This window comes from Mastigoproctus giganteus, chromosome 12 (assembly GCF_048544385.1).
Source record: "Mastigoproctus giganteus isolate SK-2022 chromosome 12, ASM4854438v1, whole genome shotgun sequence".
Classification (NCBI taxonomy): Eukaryota; Metazoa; Arthropoda; class Arachnida; order Uropygi; family Thelyphonidae; genus Mastigoproctus; species Mastigoproctus giganteus.
In genome coordinates this window covers 78,830,766-78,846,705 of record NC_143586.1, presented here as the reverse complement: position 1 = coordinate 78,846,705, position 15,940 = coordinate 78,830,766, and the positions used below count along the sequence as shown (strand labels likewise).

The window sequence follows — 15,940 nt, the reverse complement described above, 5'->3', positions numbered from 1 at the left end:
AATCAAAATTGTTAAAATGTACAAGTGCATGCTAGATTGCCTTGTTTGCAAAGTTAAATTGTGCAGTGATATTGCCCATTTCCAAATTTGTAAAAAATATATAAGGCTTAGGGGTTGTAATTTCATAAAAGATTATAACAGTCTCCATTTATGAAAAAAACTAACCTGCATAGTGACATCAAAAGAGGAAATAAATCAATTAACAACAATTAAGCACTTATTTTGCACAAATCTGAACTTGATTTGTGCAAAATAAGATGGAAGAAACTGCAGTGGGAAATCTCCTTAGCAAAACAAAGGTAGTATAAATATCATACAGAATAATAAATTCATATTATAGAAATTAAATCATCAGTGTTGATATAAAATTGTATAACATGGATGTCTGTTAAAATGTCAGCAGTTCAGAATATTTCTTATTGAAATTTGTTACTAGTAAATACATTAAAATGGCAGGTTTTTGTTAATTTCATAATCTAAGTCAGCATTTATCTAGCTGAAGTCTATGTAACCTATGAAAGTGGCCCTAGGACTCGACAATAAAATAGGTTTTTTTTTTTTGGTTTTTTTCCAGTAGATAATAAAACAGCTTTTTTGTCATAAGAAACAATCCCATTAGGTTGTTATAAGTATGTCTATAATAATGTAACATATATATGTACTTATGAGTACATATCATTGTATTTAAAAAATATTTATTAATATATTTTTAGTTTAATTTTTTTTTATGGTCTGTGGTCCTTATCTGAAAAATGGTTGTGAAACACTACTCTACAGTATTTTTTGCTAATAACAGCAGTAATACTGAGCAGAGTTGGTGAATCGACTGCATTATAAACTTCTGTGAAAATAGTGTCACTCTTTTATAACTAGAATGGCAAGACAACAGAATGCTGTAGAGAGCGTGAGTAATAAATCACCTGTACTATTCTGTATGAAAATACCATATAGACATGCAATGTGTTGAACTCATAAGCCAGTGTTTATCTTAACCAACAGTGCAGACTGAATCAATACAAAGAACCCTGAGACTAGATAGATTCATGGAATTCTATACTAGCAAGAGAAAAATAATGACTAACACCAATGGTTTTCATTTATTTTTGTGATAAACCAGATGGGAAAAACAAGATCTACTAGCCAGAAAACATAAAATTAGTTTGGAAACTGTCAATGTTTATAATTACTGTGATAACTGATAATAATGGATATCCATAACAGATTAACCCCCCCCCCCCTTTGTTTTGGTCTGATGAGGGGATTCAAGCCACTTAATGTGGTAAATTATCAATACTTTGCAACCATGCAGATAGCATGGTTTCAATATTTTAACTTAAAATTAATTTATGTAGTTAAGTTTATTCTTCATTTAAATCTTCATTAAACTGCCACACTGATTTTTTCCCCTCAACACATAAGGGCTGTTAGTCTTATTCTCTAATAGAGAAGGCAATACCAATTTATAAATAAAAAACAATTATCTTTAAAACAGTTACAACTAGAATAACATAATTTTATCGCCCCATGTAACTAATTCTGGAATGATTTAAGGTAACTTGATCATTGAAGAGAAATAAAATCATACCCACTCTATTAACCTCTTTCCATATTATGGAAGGAGTGATAAGAAATTAAATGATTATGATGATTAAAGCAAGGTGAAAGCCTTCCACTTGCAAAATCGTAACTAATGCTTACTCCCATATAATCAAACTGCAACGTCAAATGACTAAAAACAAATTATATAAGACATCACTGATCATTAAAGGCTGATTATAGTTCTGGGGGAAACATTTGAGCAAACTTGCATGCACACTGTGAAATAAAGAATGTGCTGCCACAAAAAATGCACAGCCCATTGTTAACAGTTGCACTGGTTGATTTAAAATAATTAATGAAATTATAAACTGCCCTGGTCATAATGGCCATAGACTAAAAAGAAATTTATTATGATGCTTTCTATAGTTCTTCTTCAACAGGAAAACAAATTATAAGTAGACCATATCAATTTAAAATTTATGTATATATAAGGATTAAAAGCCTATGAAAGATGATAAATTCAACATCCTCTGGTTAACAATGTTGCTTGAAATGAAGCCAAATGGCAGTTTAGTTTAAAGTCTTATAATAAATCTAAATCATCTAAACAAGTTGCATCCTACATGCTAACAGGAACTAGTATCACTTATATACAAATCTGAGCATGGTGTAGAATATTTATATAGTTATAATATAACAATTATGACATACAAATGGTTTATTATTAATGTTATTTTGAGCAATATTTCTATACATTATTACCCTTTTGAAATTGGCTAATTACACCTCATGCTTCCTTCAACTGTAAGAAGTCTGGTAATAATTTTTTCAACAGGATGAGCTCCAGTCATGATCCAAATCAATTCAAACTGGTCATTGTTATGTAAGTGATCAAATCCTGTATCTTTTCTATACATCCAAAGCAAAAATGACAAATATGACTAATATAGACTCTTTTAACATTTTATATGAAAGGCATTTAAAAATTATATTTCTCAAATGAAATTAGATGAAAAATTCTGAGATGAGTGATCCCCTGCCACCTTCCAAAGAAAGGCAAGCCTGTATTTCAAATAAAATAATTTATATATTTTAGTAAAATGCTCAAATTATTAAAGAGTTATACAATCTTAAAATATTGTGATAATCAGGAGAAATAAAAACCACTTAAAGGAAAAAGAATGCTAATACTTATCTTAACTGGATATTTATATTTTCAAATTTCAATTAATTAAAGTTATTTTTGCTAATTCAGCAATATTAGCTCTGTGTTGAATATATATGATGAAAACACCATGTTATAATTTATCCTTGATATTTGGCTAACAGTACTAAGCATACCACAGCACACAAAAGTGACTTTTCTATATTCTACCTATTTACCTCTAAAGAGCCTTTGAATTATGTAAATGACTATGCTGTTATTTAAAACCAAATGATGCACAAAATTCTTTAAGCATGAAGAAAGTGCTAAATAAGATGGCGAATGCGAGATTGAACACTGTTATTTAACGTTGTTTTAAAAGCAGTTCTTACTAAGAAATGGCTACCAATCCTACTATATGAGCTGCATATCAAGACTTCTATAAAAATACATTTCTGTTGAATGTGGCAGCATTTCATCTGTGGTATAGTGCCATTAGCTAAGTAATATATTTGATTAAAATATGGAGGGAATAAACAATGGTTTATAATAAATATATTATGCTTCCTTTTCCACATTGAGCTGATTTCTTCTGCTGCGATCTAAAACAAAAAACAAACAAACATTACATCATACAGTTACTTTCCTCTATATACAAAAATTAAATTCCTATAATTAACAACATAAATTGCATTTTTTTTTTGAAATTTTTTTTTTATTCAGACTTTCATCTTGTCCACATCTCAACAAATTAACTCAAATTTTTAGCCGAAGTATGAAAATTTTATTTATAAATATATTTGAGAATTATACCTCTCATTATATTTTAGGATATATGATGACAAAAATAAACATTTATTTACATGTTCTGTCCACAGAAAATATGTGACCATTGACATTTCCTTGCCAAACCTGACCTTTATATTAATAAAACATTCACAATTATACATTTAATTATCAGTAACACACATATGGCTAAATAATAATGTACTGGATCCTCCCCAGGCCTTGGCCCACTCTGGCTTGAGCTCCATGAAATGATAAAATATTAACATATGGTCTACCATGCCTACAGAAAATCCTGTGTGGATGGTAACAGATTCCCATAAACATTTATCTGGGTTCGAGTAAGATGTAGTATGATGGAGTCCTCGGAATGTGCTCTGACAGTTTTTTCAAAGGACAGTAAACCAAGCCACATTTCTGGCTTGGTTTACTGTTATTTGTAAAATGTCCTAAATAACAATGCTGAACACCTATTACATTGCAATCATCCACAAAATTTCCACTGATTCGTGTTGGTTTCCACAACACAGATAAATTACCTGCTATAGATTATATTTTAAGTTTATCATTATCTACGTGCAAGTTAGTGCAAATGCATCATATTAGTACACAGCTGAACTCTGAATTAACAAATTTTTGCAAAGGCAGCATCGTTTAAGTTATATCTCATATTGGGAATACCTTCACAACGAGTTGCCATGATATTGCACTACTTTGAATAAGTAACACTTCACCAAAAGAGAAGATTATTGTTACTTATTCTCAGCGGATACCACCACCCAGATGGCACCGTTTCAGGGTTATTTGGCCTTTCTTCGGTGGATGGGTAGGTACCATAGTGATGTAATGATGGCAAAACAGTTATGAAGTATAACTGCACAATATCAGCAAACTTATATCTAAAAAATTACTGCTATGGGTAGGCCCATAGCAGTTCTGATACTAATCTTACACACGCTGAATTCAATACATGTAAAGGGGATTGCAATATGACTGCATCAGCCTAATTACTTTATTAAACAACAACCAATTGAAAAACTTTCAAATAAAATAAAGCCTCATATGTTAAAAGAAAAAGTTCATAACCCCACTATATGAATTGTATGAATTGGTACAATAAATAAATTGCAATATTTGGGCTCACCTGTGGTTGTTTCAATTCTTGAAACTGAAACCCAAAGAGAGGCATAATTCCTTAAATGTCTGGTAAGCCAATAAAATAAAATATAGTTCCAGAAAACTAGTTGTACAACTGTCTTTAGCAAGCAAATATAAGTACTAAGAATCTTTGTACTGTAACACAGTAAATTATTTCATGGCAAAAGCATCATCCTAAGTGGAGTAGCCAAATTCCTTACATATTCAAATTCTGTCAGTGGCTATTTCACTTAATATATACAACTATTATAAAAAAAATACAAATATTTAAATGAGAATAGGTTAAGGAAAATTTCATATACACTTTTAAAGACATCTTCAGGTTAATGAAAACTGTAAAAAAAAAAAAAAAAAAAAAAAAAAAAATTCTGTTTTGAAACATAAGCTTCTCATATAGTCAGAGTACATAGAAAAACAAGAAAATTACAATCCTTTTCTCTCTAAACCCCCCCCCCCCAGTTCATTTGCTGATTACTGACAAATAGCTTATAAAAAGAAAAAATTTTCGATAAGCGTGGTTTTGAGGAAACACTAAAGTCAAATCTAAATATTCCAGTACATGTTTGTTATTTGGTTTTTAGGAGCATTAGCAACTAAGGCCATATTGCTCCGAGATATGCGGTGGTCATTCCCTGACCTTTCCACATCCTGCGTATTTGGTGGTGACAGGCTCGAACCCCAGTCTAATCAAGCAGTGTGTGCTACGCACTGCTGCTCCTTCCCACCTGGCTACGGAGGCGCCTCCCAGTACATACTATAGGTATTAGAATAAGTGTGACCAGAGTATATTAATAATTGACACATTCTCTTCTTGTAGCACAAAATAAATACTTCAGTAACTGATAGTTTGTACAATCAAATAATAAATTTTATTCACAGAATTCTAACTACACTGTCCTGCTTACACAAGAAAATAAGAAATTTTTCTTTATCTAGAATTAAAGTAATAATCCAGCTTCTGTAAAGTGTTTTAGTGCATTTTGGTCTAATTGTAACCATTCTTCCAGCAAAATATCATGTAGGTGCCACAAAGTTGAATGAAGAGGACTTTATCGTTGAATAGCTCACTCCAGTATATCTAACACAATTCTTAAATAGAATTGAAATCCAGTGAATGTGGAGGGGGACAAGGAGGTGGAAATCCATGTCATGTTCTCTGAACAATTGCATGATTCTGGTATGACACATTGTTGCACTGTGGCCAACACGTTTGGGATAAAAGTGTAACAATGCAGGGTGCAATAGATCTGATACAAAATTCAGTTACTCCCTGGATGATATCTGACCTTCCACCAGTATCAACACTCAGTCCAAACCGAGCCCTAGCAGCAAAACTTCAATTGCCATGTATCAGCTAATCTTATTTTTCTTATATATACATAGACACACGTTAACCAAAAAAATACAAACCTTTCTTTTAAAATAGTCACAGACAGAAGAAATGCAAATAGATGCAAAGAAAACTGACACGAGATTAATGATGTGTTGCCTTGTTGAGTATAAAGACTGCACAGCCTGTTTGACTGCAGTAATCTAAAGCCAGAATGGGGGAAATGCATGATCTATCAAACTGTGAAAAAGATCTTATCATGGGTGCATGTTTAGCAAGAGCCATGATTCAAGAAACAAAAGAAATAAATGGTTTCTCAAAGGTGTAAATGTGGCAGAAAAACAGTACGTTAAAGGCAAAGCTGTCATATATTAAGGAGAACTGTACAGAAAAGTAGAACATCCAGCCACAAATAACATCTGAATTCTACAAAGTCCAGTACTGCCCTATTTTGACCTACACCATGCACAGAGAATTAAAGAAATTGGGTATTGGCATTTTCTATCTACCTTTTCGGAAGTAAATTGTTTCAGAGAAAAACAGTAAAATTTGCTTTCAGTGGTGCAGAGAATGTCATGATTGGACAGCGGACCAACGGAAGAAAGTCATGTGACCAGCTGAATCACAATACACTTTGCTTTACACTGATGGTAGGCAGAGAGTGTGGCGAGAACATCACAAAGCGATGGATTCATTAGGCACATTGGCATCTATGACCATAGTGCACCATCAGGGATAAGGAGGTAATTATTATGTTGTATAAGGCATAAGATCTGTATGCAACACATCTTAAGTATTGCATACAGATCTGGAAGCCTCATTTTTGGAAGGATGCAGATCTGTTGGAATGGTGCAGAGCAGAGCAATGAGATTAGTGAGGAGTATCTTGAAACTACACACCTGCAAGGAGATATGCTTAAGGTGTTTAAGGGTTTGAATGGATTGAGTAAGCTAAATATTAATGGCATCCTTATTCTTGCTTAGATAATGCACATAAGGGAGCACAAATTTAAATTGAGGAAGGAACGGATGTGCAGAATTTGCTTTCAGTGAGGGTAGTTTGAATTAGTCAAATTGCATTAGCCAACATGATTTTTACCTCTACTAATATATAAAATGTTTGCAGTCAATTTTTATGTATAGATTTCAAAAAAAAAAAATTGTACTATGTGAAAATAAAATTTGTCACAATTTCTACATATACAGGTTTGTGTTTATCCACAATATAAATATTTGTAAAATGTGATATTAATATTTTTACAAATATTAATATCAACGTAGAACGTATTGAGTATTACAGCTCTGATTCATACTATTTAACAATATAAATATGTACATCTTACTACACTTTAGGAAAGCAGATATGACTGATTTGTTGTATTACCTGCAAATAATACATGTGCTTAGATGGAAATAATGGGGGAGATGGTTAAGATGTTCAACCTTGTCTGTCTATCTCCCACCTCTCTTCCAGTTTCAGTTAGTTTTTTTTTTTTTTAGGAGCAATAGCAACTAAGGCCATATTGCTCCGGGATATGCGGTGGTCATTCCCTGACCTTTTCGCATCCTCCGTATTTGGTGGTGACGGGCTCGAACCCCGGGCTAATCAAGAAGCGTATGCTACGCACTGCTGCTCCTTCCCACCTGGCTACGGAGGAGCCCTCCAGTTTCAGAAAGACATTTGTGGTGCAAGTATGTGCATGATTTTTCTGGTTGCATATTGCTTGTTTCGTCTATGTTTTGTTTAGTATTGTTAAGATGTTTTTAAGCAGAAGCAAAGGGAGTACCTGAATCGCCCTGAAATTTCTGCTCTGTGTGTGTGTAGACAGTTTACAACAAAAACTTAGAGGAAGAAAATCTACAGTATTACTAAATGTACATATTCTTTATATTCTGTTGTGCTTCTGCATGACAACAATATCAGGGGTGTGCAGAAAAAGGAAGCACGGTATCAAATATCCTATCATCTGCAATAAAATCCCTATTCCACATAATGAGGACCTGCCAATACCAGAAAAATTTGCTTCCTTTATCCCAAAATCATGAGATAAAGGAAACAGTGATGAATATAGTAAGGATTCTTGTGTTGAAGATTTTGCTGGACAAATTTGGACAACAGGCTAGAAAATTATAACTTGTTGCATTTAATTAACCAAGACAAGCTGAATGAACTGAGCACTGGACACAGTCCAAATGAATGGCGCGCATATATATATATAAAAAAGATAGGAGGTTATGCTTTTAGTGTGGAGAGAGAACAGCTGTTTTGTTTTGTTTGTTATTTGGTTTTTAGGAGCATTAGCAACTAACACCATATTGCTCCGGGAATATGCGGTGGTCATTCTCATGACCATTCCGCATCCTCCGTATTTGGTGGTGATGGACTCGAACCCCGGTCTAATCAAGAAGCGTGTGCTACGCACTGCTGCTCCTTCCCACCTGGCTATGGAGGTGCAAGAGAACAGCAGATAGTGTAATCAACCAATGAGTTAGCTAAAATGGAAAGGCAGTCATAAATTAATACAATTCGAACCTGCAACACAAAGTCAAAAATTTATAAGTACTTAGTGCTGTACTTCAGATGATTTCAACATTGTTAATGAGGGCCAGCCGTTAAAATGCAGCAAAAAGTAAGGCTTCTGTTTCTAACACGAAATATACGTAGCACGTGGTAAAAAGATACCAGGATTTTAGTTTATTGTTAATGTTCGGAAGCCAGGTTAATCATAATGCTAACATATATATCATGGCTGACCTGACAGAGGTGGAGAAATGATACATAATAAGCAATATATAGGTATTAAAAAATTACTAAAGATCATTGAAAGTTGAAATCGCGAGATGAAGCAGACAGTCAGGAATCGTACTTACGGGGACAGTCGTCCGGTATACTGCGGGGAGAGAAAGAATGCTACATTCTTTTTTCAAAGACTATATGGTATGTAAAAGCGACCTCGGGTGTTGGAATGCAGTAAGACGTACGGGGTTGACAGAGGGGCTAAACACAATGAGGCCACATGTCCCAGGATAGGGTGAGAAGAGGCATAACGTACAATATAGCATGAAAAAGACGCTGAATTTTGTATGAGGCGAAGTCAGTATGTATAGCAGTAAAATAACATCTTAGTATTGCTTGCGAAACCTAATCACGCACAAGAAATAAAAGAGGATTCAGAACAGTAAAAAGGAGTGTGAGAATGAGAGGAATTAGTAGTGCTCAGGTAGTCCGGGATTGCTAGCCCGTTCCTGTAGTAGGACCCGGAACGTAATTTCTGGGATTGTGTCTCATGTGTTTAAGTCAATAATGGTGGAGGTAGACTATTATATTACCATTTAGGTTTTATTACCATTCATGATGATAATATAGTTACATATAATGCCAATAAAAATAGTAAAAAATACTAATATGATAACCAATCGGTGGGCACAAGTTTTTCAGACCATGAGGCACCAAAAAGGTTAAGGAGTATTTATTGCCTATACATTTACACAGCCTGAATGTAGAGGATGTCATTATGCTAATATATTTGTCATATCTAGGGGTTGGTTAATTATATTCTTATATTTTAAGATTTGGTCCATATTCCTTCATATATTCTTCTTATTACAACTCCCGTACCTATTACTTCTATTCTATATATATATATATATATATATATATAAGCCTTACGAAGAAAGGCTTAAGTTTTGCAAATTACAGAGTCTGGAGACTAGGCACCGGCGAGGTGATCTGATAGAGGTGTATAAGGCTTTGAATGGTTTGAGCATGCTCAATGCCAATGGGATTCTTCATCTTTCTCAGAATAATCACCTCAGAGGGCATAAATTCAAATTGAGGAAGGACGGATGTCGGATAGATGTGCGGAAATTTGCCTTTGGCCAGCGGGTGGTTGGTTGGTGGAACCGACTTCCATCACTTCTTGTTGAAGTTGATAGCCTAAACAAATTTAAAGCTCAACTGGACAGGTATTTCGAACGAACGGAGGGGTGAAATGGGAGAGGTTTTTTTTTTTTTTTTTTTTGGTTGATGCTGAATAAGCTTGCTTTCTTGCATCATATGCCTCTACTAATGCTAATGCTAAATATATATATATATGTGATCAAATTAATCCAAAAATTAAATAAAGAGATAGAAATTAATAAAATATATATTAAAAATAACTAAGAAAAATTAGTAGGAAAGCTATCAGTGGCAGCAGAAAAGCACAATCCACTACATGTTGCTTATAATAAGCTAAATTAAAATAGGATATTTGCCAGTAGCATGGCAAACCAGTAGAGTGAAAAAGAACTTAACCAAATTAAAATATATATATATATATTGATATCAGTAATAATAAAAAAAAAGTTAATAATTATAATGACTGTAACTGTAACTAATATTTATGGGTCAATGAAGTTGCAGAGCAATCATGCATTGAAGTCATCTGGATTGTGGGTAAAAAGCAATAATTTTTTTTTTTTTTTTTTGTTTTGTTTTCTTAAATCCCTGAATGGTATTATTTGATTGATTTACTTTTTCTATTATCTTTAATATTTTATATATATATATATACAGGGTGTCTCAAAAATATTGGTACGAACGTTTAGGGGAGGTAGGTAACACTAAAGGAATGTGAATCGCATAGGAACCCATAACTGGAAAGGTCACGGAAAGTAGTAGCAGAGGCACAAGAAGCAGAAATGACACAAGACAGTAATTAGTGGCAAACATTTATTTGACATAATATTAACAATGGAGTACGAGATGGATGCATTTCATGATGTTACAACAGATGCTCGAAAGTTCCACCATGAGATGCGATGCATGCGTGACACCGATGCAGCATGGATTGGTGGACACGGTCAAACACACCTGGAGTTTCTTTGACAGTAGCAGCAGCGCAGATGAGTCTCGCCACGAGATCCATTTCAGTCTCCACAGGCGATTCATACACGATAGATTTGAGGGCCCCCCTAACAGAAAGAAATCAAGGCTCGATAAATCAGGTGAGTGTGGGGGCCAGGCAACGGGTCCACCACGGCCAATCCATTGACGCCCAAAACGCCTGTTCAAATGGTCACGAACACACCTTCCATAATGGAAGGTGTGTTCGTGCCCCATCATGTTGAAACCAAATGTTGCGTCTCACATTGGCTGGAACATCATCAAGTAACCCTGGTAGAACTTGTTCATGAAAGATCCGATATTTATATTTAGCGGAGTTCATGCGGGATGGTAACAGGTATGGGTTGACTAAGCAGTCACCGACCATACCTGCCCACACATTTATTGCGAAGCAATGTTGTGCCGCATGGGGACGCACACTGTTGGTTGTCGTGAGCCTACACATGAGCATTGTGCTGATTGAATAAGCCTTCCCGAGTGAAATAAGCCTCATCCGTGAACAAAACATAGGCTGGAAAATTCAAGTCTTGTTGAACACTTTCTTGGAGAAACCACTGCGCAAAAGCCACACGTGCAGGATGATCTTGGGGGAGCAGTAACTGAACCGAGACACTCCTAAGGCAGAGGTAACAGCACGTGTGCTAGTAGTAGGATTATCCTGGACGGCATTCAACACACTTTTTTCCATGGCGGGAGTTTGCGTCAAAAGTGGTCTGCCCACACTACTGTTATCTCTAAATGACCCATAATCGCACAAATTTTGATGCACATGCAAACAACCGGTGGTCTGGTACATGTCTGTCTGGGAAGCATTCTCCATAAATTCATTGAGCGGCTCGTCCATTGCCCTCTGCTAATCCATACACTAGGTGCATGTCTGCCAGCTCACAGTTCGTATATCGATGCATGCTCTTCGTGCGGCAGCTACTGCTTGAATGAGCAAATTTTAATCGCACAAATTTTGATGCACACATGCAAACAACTGGTGGTCTGGTACATGTCTGTCTGGGAAGCATTCTCCATAAATTCATTGAGCGGCTCGTCCATTGCCCTCTGCTAATCCATACACTAGGTGCATGTCTGCCAGCTCACAGTTCGTATATCGATGCATGCTCTTCGTGCGGCGGCTACTGCTTGAATGAGCAAACCAGAAATTTTCCCTCTTGCAAACTGATGAACAGCGCCATATACCGACTTACGGTGACATTTCCGGTTATGGGTTCCTATGCGATTCACATTCCTTTACATGTTACCTACCTCCCCTAAACGTTTGTACCAATATTTTTGAGACACCCTGTGTATATATATATTGATGTCTCAAAATTAAGTTTAAAAGCAGTTTTGCTGCACAATGGAAATTAACCACAAGTTCCTCTACTTCATGTTGTTGGCTTGAAAACAACATATGAACGTAGGTTCAAAATCCTGAGTGTAGTAAAGTACCATGACTTTGCTCGGAACATCTGTGGTGATCTTAAGGTAACTGGATTACTCGATGGTTTACAGTGAGTTTCCATGAAATACAGTTTTCTGTTTGTGGGACAGTTGTGCAACAGAAAAACATTGGTATTGTGCAGCAGTGGAAAAAGATGGAGGGAATTTATAGGAAAGTAATATAAAATATGTTCCACTGGTTGAACCAAAAATGGTTCTTCTTCTGCCTTTGCATATAAAGCTTGTTTTAATGGAAAAATTTGAAAAGGCTCTGGATAAAGTAAATTCTGCTACCTAACAGAAATATTTCTAGTTTAACAGATGCAAACTTGAGAGAAGGAATTTTCATTAGACGTTAAAAAGAAACTCAAAACTCCTCAAATTATGTACTTGAAACAAAGCTACAGGATACTGAGCTGCTTGGTGATCATTTACAGTAGTTGTGCATGGATTTCTTGGAAGAAGGAAGATTATGACTCCTTGGTGTCAACTTTACTACTATGTTATAAAAATATGGGCTGCTGAATGTCTGAAATTTCTTCATTTTCATGTGGAAGTTTTTTTCATGCCCTTCAGATTTTTAACTCAATTTAGGAGATGTAAGTGATGAGCAAGGAGATGCTTTCATCAGGGCATCTCCATGATGGAAAAGCAATACCAAGATCACTGGGATACTGCTATTAAGGGAGATTACTGCTTGTTTTTGGAGAGGGAGAATGTAATACTTTTCTAAGTGGAAAACATTTCTAAGGAAATAAAATGTATATAGTACATTATACAAGGTATGGCAATAAAGTTCTTAGACTCATGCTGTTGCAGTCATGTTCACCAAGTTTGAAAATAAAAGTAACTGGTATGTTGTACTTCAAACTGCCTCCAACAGATGGTGGTACAGAGATTATCCAGTAGACTGACAGGTTAACATTCTGTGTCACGATTTTGCAATGGAGCAACAAAAAATATCAAATTTTGCTTTAAAGTGGGAAAATCTGCAACAGAAATGTACGAAATATTAAAAACTGTTTATGGTAATAAAATGTTAAGTTGAAGTTGTACCAGTGTGTTTATCAATGGTATAAACAGTTCAAAGACTGATGTGAGAGTGTTTGTGATGACAAAGTGGGCATCCGTCAAACTCTCAAAATGAGGACAGAGTTGCAAAAGTTTGGGTAATTATGGCTCATGAATTAAATATGAATAAGATGAGTTGTCAAATTCTGCATAAAGATTTAGGGAAAAAGAAGGTCTGTGCAAAATTTGTGCCTCACAGATGAGTGAAAGCAATGAAGAGTGTTATCACGTGAAGGCATCATCTAGACTTGTCAAGACGATCCAATTTCTTCGAGTGTATTGTCAATGGAGAAGTGTTGGGTGTTTCAGTATGAACCAGATAAAAAGCATCTGAGTATGCAGTGGACTCCAAAATCATCAATGTCCATAAAGTTTTGTTTACAGAAGTCAAGGATCAAGATGACACTGATCATGTTTTTCAACAAAGAGGGTGTGATTCGCAAGGTATTTTGTAATGGTAGAGAGAGTCAATGCTGTATTCTACATACAAGTGCTTCAAAGACTACTGAAGGCATTTCCTGGGCAAGGCTGCAACTGCAAGAGAACGGTAGCTTGCTTTTGTTGCACGACAATGTCTCCAGCCATTCTGCACTTTTTGTGAAGACTGAAGAAACATGGCATTGTACAGATCAACCATCCACCCTACTCTCCTGATCTAGCACTTGTGGACTTGTTTTCCCAAGGTGAAAATTGCACTCAAAAGAGATTTCAGTATGTTGAAGACGTAAAGAAAAACATAGCCACTGAACTGAACATCATCTCTTTGGATGCCATCGCTGACTCTTTTCAGAAACTTTTAGAATAGTGTGCGTTCGTGGTGATTACTCTGAATAAAAATAAAACCATTTTTGAGCTCCTTCACTTTGTCTTCTTTTTATTGCACCAGAACGGGAAACTTTATTGCCACACTTCACATGTTTGATGAAAGATTTTTAAGAAAGTATTATTGCATGATATTTGAAATTGGGCATTCATTAAAGTTACTAAAATTGTGGTGTATCTGTCAGTGTAAATGTAATAGAGACATAATTTTGGTATTTTCAGAAGAAGCATATCAGTTTCCTTTAGAATCTGCAACTTCTGCTCTGGAGGTACAAAAAAAAATTTTTTTTTTTTTTCGTTGAGAAGTGTTAATATTCTCTGTATACAAAAGTTTTCCTACATGAATCTCAAAGTTGCTCTAAAAAACTATTCTTTATGGACAAGGATTCAACTTGAATCTTATATACAGCTGCAGCAAAAGAATTGTGAAATTCTAACAGTACTGCAGAAAAAGCAAAAAAAAACTCACACTTTATCATCAACACTATCTGTTCATCTAACTTCCTTTTCTTCAACATAAACTTGTCCCTAGCAAATACAATTAGAAATTAGATGAACAGACAGAGCACTGATCGAAGTCCAGCATCTGAAATTCTCATATTCATTCTCTCATATTGTGGAAATAACTTCGCAACTGTAATGGCATGTTACATTACCAGGGTACCTGCCCATCCACTGATGATGAAGCCTACTAGCTTCGAAACGATCATCTGAGTGGTGGTATCCACTGAAAATAAATAACAGTAGTCTTCTCTACTAGAGAAGCGTTATTTATTTGAAGTAGTGCAATACCAGCTATCTCATTGTGAAGGCACCCAATATGAGATACAATTAAAATGATGCCTTTACACTACATACATAGTTCAAATTTATGGGTAAACATGGTGTATCTACACCAATATTATATAGTTAATTAACTAAACCCATAAGAAATTATGCCTTGTGCATTTCATCTCCTAATAGATGTATATGTTTCATTTAACATCTTGCATATTCCAACTGATAGGTGGTACTCCTTGTGGACATCTGTGAACTACAGTCCAGCAACTTAGATGGTGATCTGCGTAGAATCACTTGCACACATTATCTAGTTCATTGCCCAGTTTTATGGGTGGTTAGTAAATTATATCAGGTATATTTAGGCATCTTCTTAGAAGTGTTTGTGTAAACTGCTAAGATGTCAGGCTTGGGAAATTGTATACAATGTTGCTGAATATTTACATTCAAGTCAGATTTTGACATAAAGAACTATATCAAAGCTACAAGTGAGCCAAGAGAAATTTGTGAAACCAAGATTAAAAAAGTATTCACAGAAGGTAAGCAAGCTATGGAATATTGAAGGAAGATAAAGTTTTCTACTACTGGTAAAATGAATAACTGTAGTAAAAGAATAGAAATAGATGATTTTATGAAATGTGCTATTTGCAGCAAAATCCACAATTTATATGCTAAAAACATTCCTGTTTCTTTTAAGCACATTTTGCCTGTAGTAAAGGACATAAATTTGGACTGCAGCAAGGAACTTCAAAAAAAAAAAAAAAATGCCAGTCCAGAAGGAAAATATTGAGAAATCGGAAATAGCATCCTTGCTATATCTTAAGAAGGATAAGAAATGCTAGACCTGATGGAAAACAAATAATAAATCTTGATGAAAAATATTTCTATTCCACACACACACACACAGTAGGAAGTTGTTGGCAATCGAAGAGTAAAAATTGCATGCTTACAGAATCAGGAAGGGCTCATGATTGATTATTATTCACGCTGG

The 15,940-nt window shown here is 35.0% G+C and overlaps 1 protein-coding gene across 1 annotated transcript in view; it reads right to left on the bottom strand.

The window, feature by feature from the left end:
* Positions 1-3,211: 3,211 nt before the first annotated feature.
* Positions 3,212-15,940, bottom strand: part of LOC150077211 (androgen-induced gene 1 protein-like) — a 63,236-nt gene continuing 50,507 nt past the window's right edge. The window contains exon 6 of the mRNA XM_090385815.1: positions 3,212-3,285. Within this exon, the coding sequence (XP_090241941.1) occupies positions 3,242-3,285 (44 nt within the window). The 3' untranslated portion in view covers positions 3,212-3,241. The remainder of the gene's footprint in view (positions 3,286-15,940) is intronic.